Below are 15,022 nucleotides of genomic sequence, written 5' to 3'. Positions count from 1 at the left end.
GGTCTCCCCTCAGCCTCCTCTTCTCCAGACTAAACAATGTCAGTTCCCTCAACTGCTCTTCAGAAGACTTGTTCTCCAGCCCCTTCCCCAGCTTCGTTGACCTTCTCAGGTTCCTCCAAGCCCCATCCAACCTGGCCCTGAACACTTACAGGGATGGGGCAGCCACAACTTCTCTGGGCAACCAGGGCCAGGGCCTCCCCACCCTCATCATGAAGAATATCTTCCTAATTTCTAGTATAAGTCTTCTCCCTTCCAATTTAAAGCCATTCCCTCTCGTCCTCTCCCTGTACTCTCTGATAAAGAGTCTGGTCCAGCGCGAGGTGTTGGAACTGGATGGGCTTCCAGGTCCCTTCCAACTGAAAACATTACATGACTCTATGATTCCATGTTTCTGCTCTCTCTTGCCGTTATGGGCTGAGTTCGGGGACCAATGAGCAGAGCTGCTCTTCACCTACTCAGAATGCTTCCACGTTCACTGCTTATGGTGTTGGAAGGACTTGGAAATCGGAAGACTCTGCAGTGCGGATTTACATATGGTTCCGTAGGCCTGGGAGTAGCTGCCCATGGATGCTTTCGGATCACCAGCAGCTCCCACGTTTGCAGTAACCTGGAACATCTTTTTACTGGGCTTTGGAAGAAGTCGAGCATCTTGACTGTGAAGCTGATTGTTCCTTGGATTCTGTGAGAAAGAAAAGCCAAGATAGTTACAACCTACAACAATTTTTCTGGTTAAGGAACATAGATTTCACTTCAGCTGAGGAGCAGGGTAGATCGTGAATGTGACATAGCTAACACACAAACCAGGCTGTTCTATAAGATCAAGAACAGGAAGGTGAGGATGATGTGAGGGACACGGTATGGAAAAAGGCTCCAGGAAAGTTGGGGAGGGGCTCTGGATCAGGGAGTGCAGGGACAGGATGACGGGAAGAGTTTTGAGCTGAAAGAGGGGAGATTGAGATGAGATCTCAGGCAGAAATGTTCTTCTGTGAGGGTGGGGAGGTCCTGGCCCAGGTTGACCCCATCCCTGGAGGTGTTCAAGGCCAGGTTGGATGGGGCTTGGAGCAACTTGATCCAGTGGGAGGTATCCCTGCCCATGGGCTAGAACTGGGTGGGCTTTGAGGTCTGTTCCAAAACAAACCGTTTTATGATTCTATGAAATTAAGATGTTTTGTATCATTTTGGTCTATGAAAGTTTTTTGGTGGGACCACTACTCACATTGCAATGGTTCTGCACACTTGTAGGAGGTGGCCGAGTGTTCGCATTTGCCCATGTGACTGGTCTGCAGAGCTGCCTGTTGTTGGTGGTTATGGTCTGCTGGGAAAGCGGTGCAGAACAGTTCCTCATCCCAGCACCAGGATCTGCGTTACCTGTGAAGAAAAGACACGGGAGAAAGTAGGAAAACCGTGAGGATGCAGGACACAGTGAGCGAGGCAGGCATAGAGCGTGAGAATGCAGTCAGCCCCTGCCACCTCGCTTCACCTCAGCAACAGAACAAAAACATTCAGCATAAAATCAGAATGTAGTAGCAAACCAACCCAGTTCTGCAGGGCAGGGGAGAGGATAACAGTAGAGAAGCAGAGAGGAAGCAGAAAGGAACACAGAGCCAAGCCTGAGGCAGGAAAGGGAGGAGAATCCCCTATTTCTTTATCCCCACTTCTTTCCTGTCGCCCTACAACAGAGCCTCACGGTGAGTTAAATCCTGCTGGAGGAGGCAGCACCTACTCTGAACAACAGCGTGTGTTATGGGGTTGTACATCACACTGATTTGTGCTCTCTGACACACGGCTCTGGCCAAGTCCTTGCTCTGGCTGGACGTTTCTGGCTGGACACTTGTAGCTCCAGCAGGCACAGGCGAGGTTTTTGGAAGAGGCGGTGTAGTTTCTCTCTGCCCTTTCCTGGCAGGTGATGGCATGGAGCTGGAATTGGGAAGAAGTGGCCTGGATTCAGGCTGACTTGGGTGAACGTTCTCTCTCCACGCTTGCTTCTTGGGATGGCTATTTGACCTCTTCTCAAGGATCATCTGCAGAAAGGAGAAGTTGGTTAGCACATGGAGGACAGGGAGGTGATTCGAGACAGCCAGCATGGGTTCACCAAGGGAAAGTCCCACCTGACGTACCTAGTGGCTTTCTGTGATGGGCTGACCACATCAGTAGACACGGGAAAAGCAACAAGTGTCTATTTGGATTTCTGTAAAGCCTTTGGCAAAGTCCTCCACAACATCCTTCTCTCTAAATTGGAGAGACATGGATTTGATAGGAGGACTCTTGGATGGATAAGGAAGGTAGTGGTCAATGGCTCAACGTCCAGATGGAGATGAGGGATGAGTGGTGACCCTCAGGGGTCCAAACTGGGACCAGTGCTGTTTCATATTGTCATTGATGACACTGACAGTGAGATCGAGGGCACCCTCAGCAGGCTTGCAGACGACATCAAGCTGAGTGGTGCACTTGTCATGTCAAAAGGATGGGATGTCATCCAGAGGGTGATGGGAGAAGCTGAAGTAGGCCTGTGTGAAACTCGTGAGGTCCAACAAGGCCAAGTGCAAGGTCCTACACCTGGGTCAAGGCAACCGTCAGTAACGATACAGGCTGGGGGACAGCATGATTGAGAGCAGCCCTGTGGAGAAGGACTTGGGGTGCTGGGGGGGAAGCTCAACAGGAACTGGCAACATGCACTCGCAGCCCAGAAACTACCCGTGTCCTGGGCTGCACCCAAAGAAGCACGGCCAGCAGGGCCAGGGAGGGGATTCTTCCTCTCTGGGGAGACCCCACCTGGAGCCCTGCCTCCAGTTCTGGAACCCCCAACATAAGCAGGACATGGATCTGTCGGTGCACCATCCCTGGAGGTGTTCAAGGCCAGGTTGGATGGAGTTGGGAGCACCCTGATCCAGTGGGAGGTGTCCCTGCTCATGGCAGTAGAAATGGATGGGCCTGGAGGTCCCTTCCTACCCAAATAATTCCATGATTCTATGATAGGTAACATGTGTGACTTTAAAATTAATTTAGGGAGGGCAGGGACAGGTGATGTTATAGTGGGGGTCTGCTATAGGCCAGCAGACCAGTAAGAGTGAGTGGATGAGGCCCTCTATAGACAAGGCACTTGCAAGCCCTCATCCTCCAGGGGGAGACTATAGTTCTTTCCTTTGTCTATTTTACTACAATTACAACCCCTGCTCTTCTCACCATCTTCCAGTTCCTTTTACTCATAACATAGCATTTATCTAGAATCACAGAATGATTTGGGTGGGAAAGGACCTCAAAGCCCTTTCAGGTCCAACCCATGGGCAGGGACACCTCCCACCGGATCAGGGGCTCCAAGCCCCATCCAGTCTGGCCTTGAACATCTCCAGGGATGGGGCAGCCACCCCTGCTCTGGGCAGCCTGGGCCAGGGCCTCCCCACCCTCAAAGGAGGGCATTTCTTCCTAAGATCTCACGTCAATCTTCCCTCTTGCAGCTGAAAACCATTCCCCTTGTCCTATCCCTGCATTCCCTGATCCAGAGCCCCTCCCCAGCTTTTCTGGAGCCCCTTTCCGTACTGGAAGCTGCTCTAAGGTCTACCTAGAGCCTTGTCTTCTCCAGGCTGGACATCCCCAACTCTCTCAGCCTGTCCTCATATGGGAGGTGCTCCAGCCCTCAGATCTGTGGCCTCCTCTGGACTCACTCCAACAGATCCATGACATTCCTGTGCTGAGAACTGGACACAGGACTCCAGGTGGGGTCTCACCAGAGCAGAAGGGCAGAACCCCCTTCCTCTCCCTGCTGATCCTGCAGCTTTAGATGCAGCCCAGGACATGTGTGGTTTCTGGGCTGTAAGTGCATGTTGAGCTTCTCATCCCCCAGCACCCCAAGTACTTCTCCTCAGGGCTGCTCTCAATCCATACATTTTCCTATAACACAGACTTTCTCAGACATCAAGCTTTACAGTCTTTTCTATCTAGATATCTAGATATAAAGACCTTCCAAACCGTGACAGATGTGAAACATCAAGGTGTAACTGTGAGCTCATATGGAAAGTGCTGGGGAACGGAAACAGAAGAGAATCACAGAGATCATTAAGTGTGTGCAAGACTTGCAGGACTACCTGGAGGATTAGGATTTGGGGAAACAGGATAAAAGAAAGCACCTCATATAATTTATTTCGATATTCCGCCACAGAGAGCTGGACATCATCACTCAAAGGAAGAACCACATCATAATCCAGCGAGGGCTCCCTGGCAGGACAGTGAAACCTGAGAATGATAACACAGAATGTAACTCATCAAGACTAAACTCATGACTACAGATTAATATAGGGCTAAAAAGGATTGTTAAATCATCTCACGTGGTCTCCAGTGTAAATAGGGCTGGAGAGAAGTAAGACTTGGCTTTGTCTTTTTTGTCCTGTCATGCATATAAAGAAAACCTGTGCCAGGTGCAGGTCTGCAACATCTCAGAAGACACCGTGCTCACCTTCTCACGTAAGGATGCTGCAGAGCCTCCTCTGCTGTGAGTCGTTTATCAGGGTTGAACACTAAGAGCTTCTTCAGGAGATCCAGGGCAGGCAATGGAGTGGAGGATGGCAGAATCTCCTCAAATGTCACTCGCTGCCTAGGAGTCAGAAAACAGTGAGGTGAGCCCCAGTGCCTCATTCACAGTGGATGACAGTTCTGGGAATCATAGAATCACTTGGTGGGAAAAGACGTTTGAGATCATTGAGCCCAACCATATCAGTCCACTACCGAACCATCCCAGAGCACTTCATCTACCTGTCTTTTAAACAGTCCTTAAGCCCCCCCTGAGGGATGTGGACTCCACCACCAGCCTCTGCCAGTGCCCGAGAACCCTATCCATAAGGAAATTTTTCTTGATATCCAATCTGAACCTGCCCTGATGCAGCTTGACACCGTTTCATCTCTCATATCACTTGTTACTTGGGAGAAGAGACCAGCATCCACGTCTCTACAACCTCCTTTCAGGTAGTTCTATGCAGTGATGTCCTCTCCCCTCAGCCCCTCTTCTGTAAAATTTGCAATGAGGAGATGAAGTTTTGCATTTTGAAATCCTAAAAATCATTATTAATACAATGAACATGCAAATACCTAACAGATTGGAAAAATGCGGTTTAAAAACATGATTCTCACTCCTATTTTAAATAATTTTGTTACTCCATGACAACATCATTTTAGTTCGGGAAAATGACCCATCACTGAACGTGGCATCTGGGCTGAGCAGCTCAGAACAAATATGTTCAGTTTTGAATACTAAGATGTCACTTGCTCTTTACCCGGAGCCACCTCTCGGAGGTCAGCTACTCCACTTCCATAGGCAGCAACACCTCCCACTGGATCAGAGTGCTCTTTATCGTTCCACAGATAAATTAAGTGAGAAGAAACTCAGCCTGAATTCCAAGGGCACTTGCTGCAAAATAAGCAATGCTTCAAAAAACACCTAAAGACATAGGGAGGTGCCTTATTTAGATGAAAATCTTCACTGTAAGTAGGGGAAAAAAAGATGATTTTCATTATGAACAGAACTGAGATGGCATGAACATTTGTTTGATTAAACGACTGTAACATAAAAAGATTGAGTTAATGAATGAGAAAGATCATAATCATCTGAGATGCCAGTCTAAAAATTAGAAGCTCATTTATATAATCTCCAAAAATAACCTTGTTTGCTGCTAAAGGCGGGGGGGAAAGAAAGACTATGTAAGGACATAAGGATGTTGAATCTAATGTTTACAAATGTTTATGTGAACAGAAGGAAACACAATGTTTTATAGAGAAATAAATTAAACAGCCATTTAAAAGATTTAAGCTTTGGAATGAAAACATAAACTCATATTTTCTTCCCAATGCCTGCATTCAGGACAGTTCTGCATAAACAAGAAGGGACAGGCACTGCAGACTCCCTGATCAGAAGGAACACCCGCTGTACCGTGACAGATCATAGAGTCGTGAAGTGGTTTGGGTTGGAAGGGACCTCAAAGCCCTTCCAGTTGCTCTTTAAGGTCCCTTCCAACCCAAACGATTCTACGACTCTACAAGGCCGTCAGTCTGAACAGATTCAGGCTTTCCACGTGTGAACCAACAATATCAGACATGCAAATGGCTCAGAATAGGGAAATATTCCAGTTTCCAGAAAGCACCCAGGGCAACAGCTTGGAATGTAGCCCCAGCCTCATTTTGGTTTCTTATTCCCAGATTATGTCGTTGACTTGCTCATTTTCTTTTAACTTTACATCCCCTCCACAAAGGCAGGTGAATCCACAGAGCGCGGAAATTGTTTCCACTGGTTAACACTGGAAGGGGAACGACGGGGAACAACATCATACACAGGATTATTGACTTCTGAGATGTATCAACCATACAAGGCTTACCGGGAACAGATGCGGTTAATAACCGAGGCCCTGTAGTCCGACTGCATAGCCAAAACATCTGCAATAATGAAAAGAGACTGTTATGGACAAGGCTGGAGTTACCAGAGATGCACAGTTAATGAAGGAAAGCAAATATCTGATATTAACATAGGAAAAAGATGAGATCTTAGGAAGAAATGCTGTATTGTGAGGGTGGGGAGGCAGTGGCACAGGTTGCCCAGGGAAGTTGTGGATAACCCGTCCTGCAGGTGTTCAAGGCCAGGTTGGATGAGGCTTGGAGCAACCTTGTAAAAAGTCCCTCCCGGCTTTTCTGGAGCCCCTTTCCATAATGGAAGCTGCTCCAAGGTATCCCTGAAAACATTTCTTCTCCAGGCTGAACAACCCCAGCTCTCTCAGCCTGTCCTCATAGCAGATCCAGCCCTCAGATCATCTCCATGGCCTCCTCTGGACTCTGTCCAACAGATCCATGTCCTTCTTATGCTGGAGATTCCAAAACTGGACACAGGACTTCAGGTGGAGTCTCATGAGAGCAGAGCAGAGGAGGAGAATCAATAAAACGTTTTGAGCCTGGTTCTTGTTTCTCATCTAATCAAGTACAGGCTGATTTCCCTCCAATGCTAACATTTGATAATTAATTTCCTTGGAAAGATGTCAGAATGACTCACAAGAGATGCCTTCTTCCCTGATGCAGCTGGGCTGCTTTATTTCACCCTCTTTATGTCTTCTCTAAATACTTTCCTACCTTCTGGGGATGGGGTGGGAATGACCCTCAAGATCTGCTCCAGTTGATTCACTGTTGATGTTCCAGGAAAAAGGGGTTTCCCAAGAAGCATCTCTCCCAGGATACAGCCAATGCTCCACATGTCTACACCTTTAGTGTAACTACAAATAAGAAGAAAACAGAATTAGCGCTAAACCAAGCAAATATTTTCCTGTTCCTGGTATTCACATCATCTACATGAGCTCATTTTCCTAAAAAAACAAGCTTGAAGACTCCTCAAATAAGAACAATCACAGGTTTTAAGTATAAAGCAAATGAGTTTGGGGAATCATGAAACTGGCAAGCATAAAGAAAGGAGATTTAGGCCACTAAAAGCCTATTCTAGGAAACCAGAGAAGGAAATCATCACAGGTAAATGCCAGGGCAAAGTAACACACACTTTTCATGCAGCCAACAGAGAAAATACGAGTAGCTGTGTGGAAAAAAGTGACTTTTCAGAACATAATGTATCTAGAAATTAGCTACTTAAGCAAAGTAAGTGCCAGACAATAGGTAAATCTGCAAAATTTGCAATATATCAATTGTCAACAGTCACAATTCGCAAAATATCTGCTTCTCAAATGTAGGATAACCCAACCTGTATTTCTTTACTTCTCTAATCAATACGATTTTGTATAATTAAGTCAAAAGAAAAGGATGACGCCTGACTAATAGGCAGCTGATTTAACACTTAGTTATACTAATTTGATTATATACGATGAGAGCAGCACAGTGGAAAAGGAGTTGGGATGCTGGGGGATGTTCTGGGCTGCCTCCAAAGCAGTGTGGCCAGCGAGGTGAGTTAGGGGATTCCGCCCCTCAGCTCCACTCTGGTGAGACACCACCTGGAGTCCTGTGTCCAGTTCTGGAGACCCAACATAAGAAAGAAGCGGGGCTGTTGGAATGGGTCCAGAGGAGGCCATGGAGATGATCCAAGGGCTGGAGCACCTCCCATATGAGGACAGGCTGGGAGAGCTGGGGTTGTGAGCCTGGAGAATGCTCCAGGGGGATCTTACAGCAGCTTCCAGTATGGAAAGGGGCTCCAGGAAAGCTGGGAAGGACTTTGTACAAGGGCACAGAGCAATAGGACAACTGCACCACTCAACTTGGTGTCATCTTCAAACTTGCAGAGGGTGCCCTCAATCTTGCTGTCGATATCATCAATGACAATATTAAACAGCACTGGACCCAGTAAGGACCCCATGAGGGAAACCACTCATCACAGATCTCCATCGAGCCATTGACCACAACTCTCTGAATGCAGCCATACAACTACTTCTGAACAGTCCACCCATCAAATCCATATCTCTCCAATTTAGAGAGAAAATAAGAAAATCTAAAACTTTTAGACATTAGCATCCCATCCCTTTGCTCATATTTAGCAGTTACCTGCGAGAGGAAAGCAAGATCTCGGGGGCTCGGTACCAGCGTGTTGCCACATATTCCGTGAGAGCAGGGTTACCTTGGTCCTCATTTGTCTGAGATAAAGAACGGGCCAGCCCAAAATCGCAGAGTTTAACAAAGCAGTCTGCATCCAGCAAGATATTGGAAGGCTGAATGGAATATAGGAAAATGAATAAACTTTTTACTCTTTGAATGGCAGAAGATTGGTAAAAGAATCTTGATAACAATCTTATTTATTTCACACTTCTCCATTTAACAGAAAGCACGGGTGAGGGATAAGGACTGTGACTGAACTGTACCTTCTGATCTCTGTGAATGACGTTCCCTGAGTGGATGAATTTAGTTGCCTTCAGGAGCTGGTAGAGAATGTAACACTTGTGGATATCTTTCAGCAAATTCCCCTTCTTAATCACAGCATGCAAATCCGTCTCTGTAATATGATTACATCAGTGACGTGTTCTATCAGTAACGGGTTACCAAGCTGTGAATTTAAGTGCCTCAAAGTAAGGCCAGAATAGACCATTGACCAAACCATAATCTTGCAAGTGCATCCCCAACATAAGAAGGACATGGAGCTGTTGGAACAGGTCCAGAGAAGGCCACAAAGATGATCCAAGGGCTGCAGCACCTCCCACACGAGGACAGACTGAGAGAGTTAGGGTTGTTCAGCCTGGAGAAGGCTCCAGGGAGACCTTGGAGCAGCTTCCAGTATGGAAAGGGGCTCCAGGAAAGCTGGGGAGGGGCTTTTTACCAGGGCATGGAGTGACAGAATGAGAATGAATGGCTTCACATTGGAAGGGTGAAGATTTAGATTGGACATCAGGAAGAAAAACTTAATGGTAAGGGTGGTGAGGCACTGGCAGAGGTTGCTCAGAGCAGTGGTGGCTGCCTCGTCCCTGGAGGTGTCCAAGGCCAGGTTGGACGGGGCTTTGAGCAGTCAGATCCAGTGGGAGGTGTCCCTGCCCATGGCTTGGGTTGGAACTGGGTGGGCTTTGAGATCCCTTCCAGGCTTAAACATTCCATGATTCTATGATTCTACTTCTGTACCTACTGAGATGACTGTTCCTGTGCATCACCAACACGCAGCTGTCAGCGCAGGCAACACAGACACCGTGTAAGAGAGCCCGTAACTAAAAGGCTGATGCAACCCCAAGTCTCACCCATGGACTCAAAGATGAGGTAGATGTCCCTGTCATTCTGAGCTCGGATAACATCAAGCAGCTTGATGATATTTGGATGTTCTCCAAACTCCTGCAGAGGGAAGAGACCTGACTGTCAAAATTGAGTGTCTCGCTTGCGAACCACAAAAAAGGACAATAATCTATTTAATTGTGTACTATTATCCTGTCCTACATAGAACCAACATTAATGTGTTATTTCCTTCATTAGGCTTCTACTGAAATAAGCCAAATTGTAGAATCTTTAAGGTTGGCAAAACCCTCTAAGATCACCAAGTTCAACCAGCAGAACACCACCATGCCCACTAAACTATATCCCAAAGCACCACGTCTACATGTTTTTCTGAACCCCTCCAGGGATGGGGACTCCCCCTGCTGCCCCAGGCAGCCTCTGACAGGGCTTCATCACTCCTCCAGTGAAGAAACTTTTCCCAATATCCAATCTGAACCTCCCCTGGCGGAACTTGAGGCTGGTTCCTCTTGTCCTGTCACTTGTTACTTAGTTGAAGAGACCAGCACCCATCTTGCTACAACCTCCTTCCAGGAAGTTATAGACAGCGATCAGGTCTCCCCTCAGCCTCCTTTTTTTTCTAGGTTGAGGATGAGGGGAAATGTTTTTAAACTAAAAAAAGGAGAGATTGAGATGAGATCTCAGGCAGAAATGTTCTCCTGTGAGGGTGGGGAAGCCCTGGCCCACGCTGCCCAGAGAAGCTGTGGCTGCCCCATCCCTGGAGGTGTTCAAGGTCAGGTTGGACTGGGCTCGGAGCAACCTGATCCAGTGGGAGGTGGCCTTGCCCATGGCAGAGTTTGGAACTGGATGGGCTTTGAGGTCCCTTCGAACCCAAACCATTCCACGATTCTTTGAAAATCATAGCAATTCAATCTGGTGTTTTGGCCCAGGCATGGACAGACTGTTTGTGAAGATGGGGCAGAAAAGAACTGAGCAGGGCTGTCAACACTGACTGTTGCATTTTGAAAAAGAATGAGAAGAAAATACGTGAACTACATCAAAGAGAATTAAAAACCAGAGAGGAATGGGAAATGGGCATTACCTGCAGGAACATGATCTCTCGAAACGTCCTCTGGAAATAAACAAAAAAGTTTTATTACCACCTCAACAGAAGAGTATGGATTCCCAAGGAGAGGGTTAAATCCATTCCAGTCTCTAAGGCAGAGGAAGGCCTGGCAGGGTAAGAAAAACCCCATTGCTCACCAGAGCCACAAGTCTGCTCTCTCTGCTCTGACACCACAGCATAAGAACACAAGGGGGAGTGAAACTGTGTACCTGTGAAGATGTTTTTCCCTTGGAGACATCAAACAGCATCTCATAGATGCCACAATATTCAAAGCTTGACATTTATTGCTCCTTCTTATCCTAATACAGGTGCAGACTGTATTCTTATATGGATAAAGGCAAGGCAAGGGAGGCGATTTCCCCATCTACTCCTCTCTCATGAGACCCCACCTGGTGTCCTGTGTCCAGTTCTAGAATCCCCAACATAAGAAGGACATGGAAATGTTGGAACAGGTCCAGAGGAGGCCATGGAGGTGATCCAAGGGCTGGAGCACCTCTGCTATGAGGACAGGCTGAGAGAGTTGGGGTTGTGCAGCCTGGACAAGAGAAGGCTCAAGGGACACCTTAGAGCAGCTTCCAGCATGGAAAGGGACTTTCTGCAAGGGTATGGAGTGATAGGATGAGGGGGGATGGCTTTAAATTGAAAGGAGAAACATTTAGATTGGACATTAGGAAGAAATTCTTCACAATGAGGGTGGTGAAGCCCTGGCAGAGGTAGCCCGGGGAAGCCCCCCTCCCTGGAGGTGTTCAGTGCCAGGCTGGATGGGGCTTGGAGCAACCTGATCCAGTGGGAAGTGTCCTTGCCCATGGCAGGGGTTGGAACTGGATGGGCTTTGAGGTCCCTTTTGCATCAAATCATCCCATGATTCTGTAATTGTTAAACCACAAACACCTTTCAGAGACACAAAACCTGACAACACGCATGAATGCCCGCCACATCATTCAGGACGCGTTAGGTTACGATTTCTCACCTGAGCATCTGTTCTGTTCCTGAATGCATCAAAGATCTTTTTAACAGCAACTATTTCTCCTGTACTGCGATCAATTGCTTTCCATACGATGCCATAAGCCTAGGGAGGAAAAAAAGAGGGATGAACAGATTCATTTTCCTATGAACCTGGTGTGCACGCAAGGTTGCTGCTTTCTGTGGAGGTAATCCAGTAAATTACAGGACAGTAGGCACCAGAGCTCATCCAGAGGAGAGCAACAGAGCTGGGAAGGGTCTGAAGCGCAAGGGTTCTGGAAGCGGCTGAAGCCATGGGGCTGTTTAGCCTGGAGAAGAGGCTGAGGGGAGACCTCCTGGCTTTGTCAACCTCAATGATTCCATGAAAAAAAAAAAAATGATAGGGAATGTGATGGCATTTTCAGTTTGCTGTACTACCACACAACAGTCACCTCTGAAATTTAGAATCAGGGAATCGTTTAGGTTGGAAAAGACCTTTGACATCACCGAGTCCAACTGTAACCCCAGCACTGCAACCCCACCACGGAGCTGCGTTCCTGAACCCCACATCCAAAATCTGCTCAGTGGTGAAACTGCCACAAGAAGCCACCAGCCCACGAGTTATGATTTTGTCCCAATTAGACCTAATAAATAACTCCGAGGGCCGTTTGCAGCTCTGTAACCAGGTCCCCGGCACCGAGGTGGCCCCAGACTGCAGCAGGGCTGGGGGACATGGTTTAGTGGTTGATAGGAATGGTTGGACTCGATGATCCGGTGGGTCTCTTCCAACCTGGTTATTCTGTGATTCTGTGATTCTGTGACACCTGAACGGCCCGAGGGTAGTGTGGGAACCCAGGACCCTGAGAATCCCCAGGACCCTGCTCCCCTGAGACCCCATATCCCACTCCCTGGGACCCCCAGATGCTCATGACACGTGGGACCCCAGGTCCCTGCCACTCTCTCCCCACAACCCACAGTCCCCCACGACCTTGTCACTCCTTCCCTGCTTCACACCCTCCCCAGGACCCCGAGACCCCACTCCCTGTAACCCCTGGGACCTGAAGACCCCATCATCTACTCCCCGTGACCCCCTGGCACCCCAAATCCCCCACGACCCCTGGGACCCTGCCACCCACTCTCCACAACCCCCGAGATGCCTTTGCCCCTCATCTCACTTCCCCAATGCCCCAGGAACCCCAAGACTCCACTGCCCCTCCCCATGTCCTACAGCCCCCCCCGGACCCCATGACACCCCTGGAACTCCCACAACCCCAACACCCCCGAGACCCCTACAACCCCCGTGACCCTGAGACCCCCTGAAACTCCCAGGGACCCCTGAAACCCCATAACCCCCGAGACCCCCGGCCCTCTGGGATCCCCACGGACCTCAGGACCCCTGCAAACCCCATAGCCCCCTGTGAACACCAGGACCCCGAGACCCCACAGCACCCCCGCGGCTCCCGGGACCCCGGGACCCCCGCTCTGGGCGCTCACCCCCTTGCCCAGGCGCCTCTTGATCTCATACTTCTGGGACACTTTCAGCTCCACCTCTGGCGCGATCATGGCGGGGGGAGCGGGGACCCCGGCCCCGGGCAGGGAGGAGAGCGGGGATCCCGGAACCGGGTAAGAGAGGGGGGACCCTCCGGCACCGGGGAGGGGAGGGGGGACCCCGGCCCCGGGCTCTCCGGTCTCGGTCGCTGCTGCCTTGGAAACCGCCCGACACGGCTCCACGCGTGCGCCAAGCGGCGCCTCCTTCCTTCTTTCTTCTCTCCCTTTACTTCCTTGCTTTCCCCCTCCTTTTCCTTTCTTCCTTCCTTTCGTCCTTCCCCTTCTTCCCTTCCTTCTTTCCTTCCCCCTTCCTTCTTCCCTTCTTCCCTTCTTCCCTTCCTTCCTTCTCCCTCTTTCCCTCTCTCCCCTCCTACCTTCCTTCCTTCCCCACCCACCCTCTCTCTCTCTTCCTTTCTCCTTTTCCATTCTTCCTTCCTTCTTCCTTCCATCCTCCTTCTCTCCTCCCTTCCTCCCCTCCCTCTCTCCCTGCTCTCCCTCTCCTTCCCTCCTCTTCTTCCTCTCCTTTGATTCAAAGGACGGAGTTTCCAACCCCCCTTGCTTTCTAGTGAAACAAAGAAACTTACGCTTAACAGTTTAATTTAACCATTAAGGCAGGGACACTTTATTCAGCGCTGGAAAAGACTCGGGGTTTGTCCTCAGGGAGCTTCTGCCGAGCAGTGATTTCACAGAATTGTTTTCCAATTCACACCTTTCCTACCTGCCCAAGAAGCAGCTGAGATTGAGCGAGTGCAGTGGGCACAGGGTGGTACCCTGGCACGGGAGCGATTTACCCAGCGAATGGTGGGGATGGCGAGGAAGCAGCTGGGTCTTCTCCTCCCGCCGGGCACCAGCAGCAGCTTCCCCACACTGGAGAAGGCACGAGGCCTGTGGGACGGGGCCTCCCAAACCAGCCCTGTGCTGTGGGTACAAAGGCTTCCTGGGGCCATGGCCAGGGATGGGGGCTCGTCCTCCCGAGCGGGGCTGCGACACGCAGTGCCCTGCAGCCTTGGCTTGTGACCTGCCCTCCTGGAAAGGCACGGGGGGTGTAATTAGCGCTGCGAGGGCTGTTTGGGATGTGCCCTTCACCCCGTGTCCCTGCCAGCCCTGGGCAGGTGGCAGGGCCAGCGGGAGCGTGTCCTGTTCCTCAGGCAGCAGTGACAAAGCTTATCCCAAATCCACGGGAACGCTGCATCCCCCAGGTTCAGTGCTCGCTCCCAGGCTGGGAGTATCCCATTCCAGTTAGAACCATCACAATCCCTTCCTTTGGCCTTGCCAGTACGCCCAGATCCCGTGGGACTGAGGTGCGTGGGACTGCAGTGGTGTGAGTATCCACAGGAGAAGTTCCTGGGCTTGTGGTGGGGTTTGAACACTCCCCTCTGTGGATTCTCTGGTGCCTAATAGGAAGTTGAGCTGATTCCCAGCTCACAAACATTGCTCTCCCTGCTCCAAATCCCTCGGTTCTGGAAGCAGACCAGTCCTGCAGCCAGGCCCTGACTGTGACGTGAGTAGCACCCGGCACCGCGGTGGGATGGTGGGAGATGGGTGCTGGCGCTGCCCCGCCGGGTGGGACACAGGGGTTTGGGTGTCCGACCCTGCCAAGCGCCCTGCCCAGCCCTGTCCAGCAACAGGGGGATGGTGACCCCTGCCCAGGGACAGGGGGCTGCCCTTGGGTACGAGCCCAAGGCTCTGGGGTGCTGCCCCGAGCCGGGGTGGGTTGTTTGCACCCAGTCACCCACATGCAGCCTCTGCCCTCCC

The 15,022-nt window shown here is 50.0% G+C and overlaps 1 protein-coding gene across 1 annotated transcript; it reads right to left on the bottom strand.

The window, feature by feature from the left end:
* Positions 1 to 330: 330 nt before the first annotated feature.
* MAPK15 (mitogen-activated protein kinase 15) lies at positions 331 to 13,306 on the bottom strand. Its single transcript, XM_069882083.1, has 13 exons — positions 13,214 to 13,306; positions 11,748 to 11,846; positions 10,754 to 10,783; positions 9,684 to 9,774; positions 8,823 to 8,953; positions 8,509 to 8,672; positions 7,102 to 7,241; positions 6,360 to 6,417; positions 4,451 to 4,588; positions 4,125 to 4,230; positions 1,724 to 2,021; positions 1,217 to 1,368; positions 331 to 679 (listed from the first exon to the last, which is right to left on the bottom strand). The coding sequence occupies exons 1-13, from the start codon at positions 13,280 to 13,282 to the stop codon at positions 473 to 475; spliced, it is 1,683 nt and encodes a 560-aa protein (XP_069738184.1). The 5' UTR covers positions 13,283 to 13,306; the 3' UTR covers positions 331 to 472.
* Positions 13,307 to 15,022: the final 1,716 nt, after the last annotated feature.

This window comes from Phaenicophaeus curvirostris, unplaced genomic scaffold (genome assembly GCF_032191515.1).
Source record: "Phaenicophaeus curvirostris isolate KB17595 unplaced genomic scaffold, BPBGC_Pcur_1.0 scaffold_75, whole genome shotgun sequence".
Taxonomy (NCBI): Eukaryota; Metazoa; Chordata; class Aves; order Cuculiformes; family Cuculidae; genus Phaenicophaeus; species Phaenicophaeus curvirostris.
The sequence above is the reverse complement of the archived record's forward strand: the minus strand, read 5'-3'. Positions and strand labels throughout refer to the sequence as shown.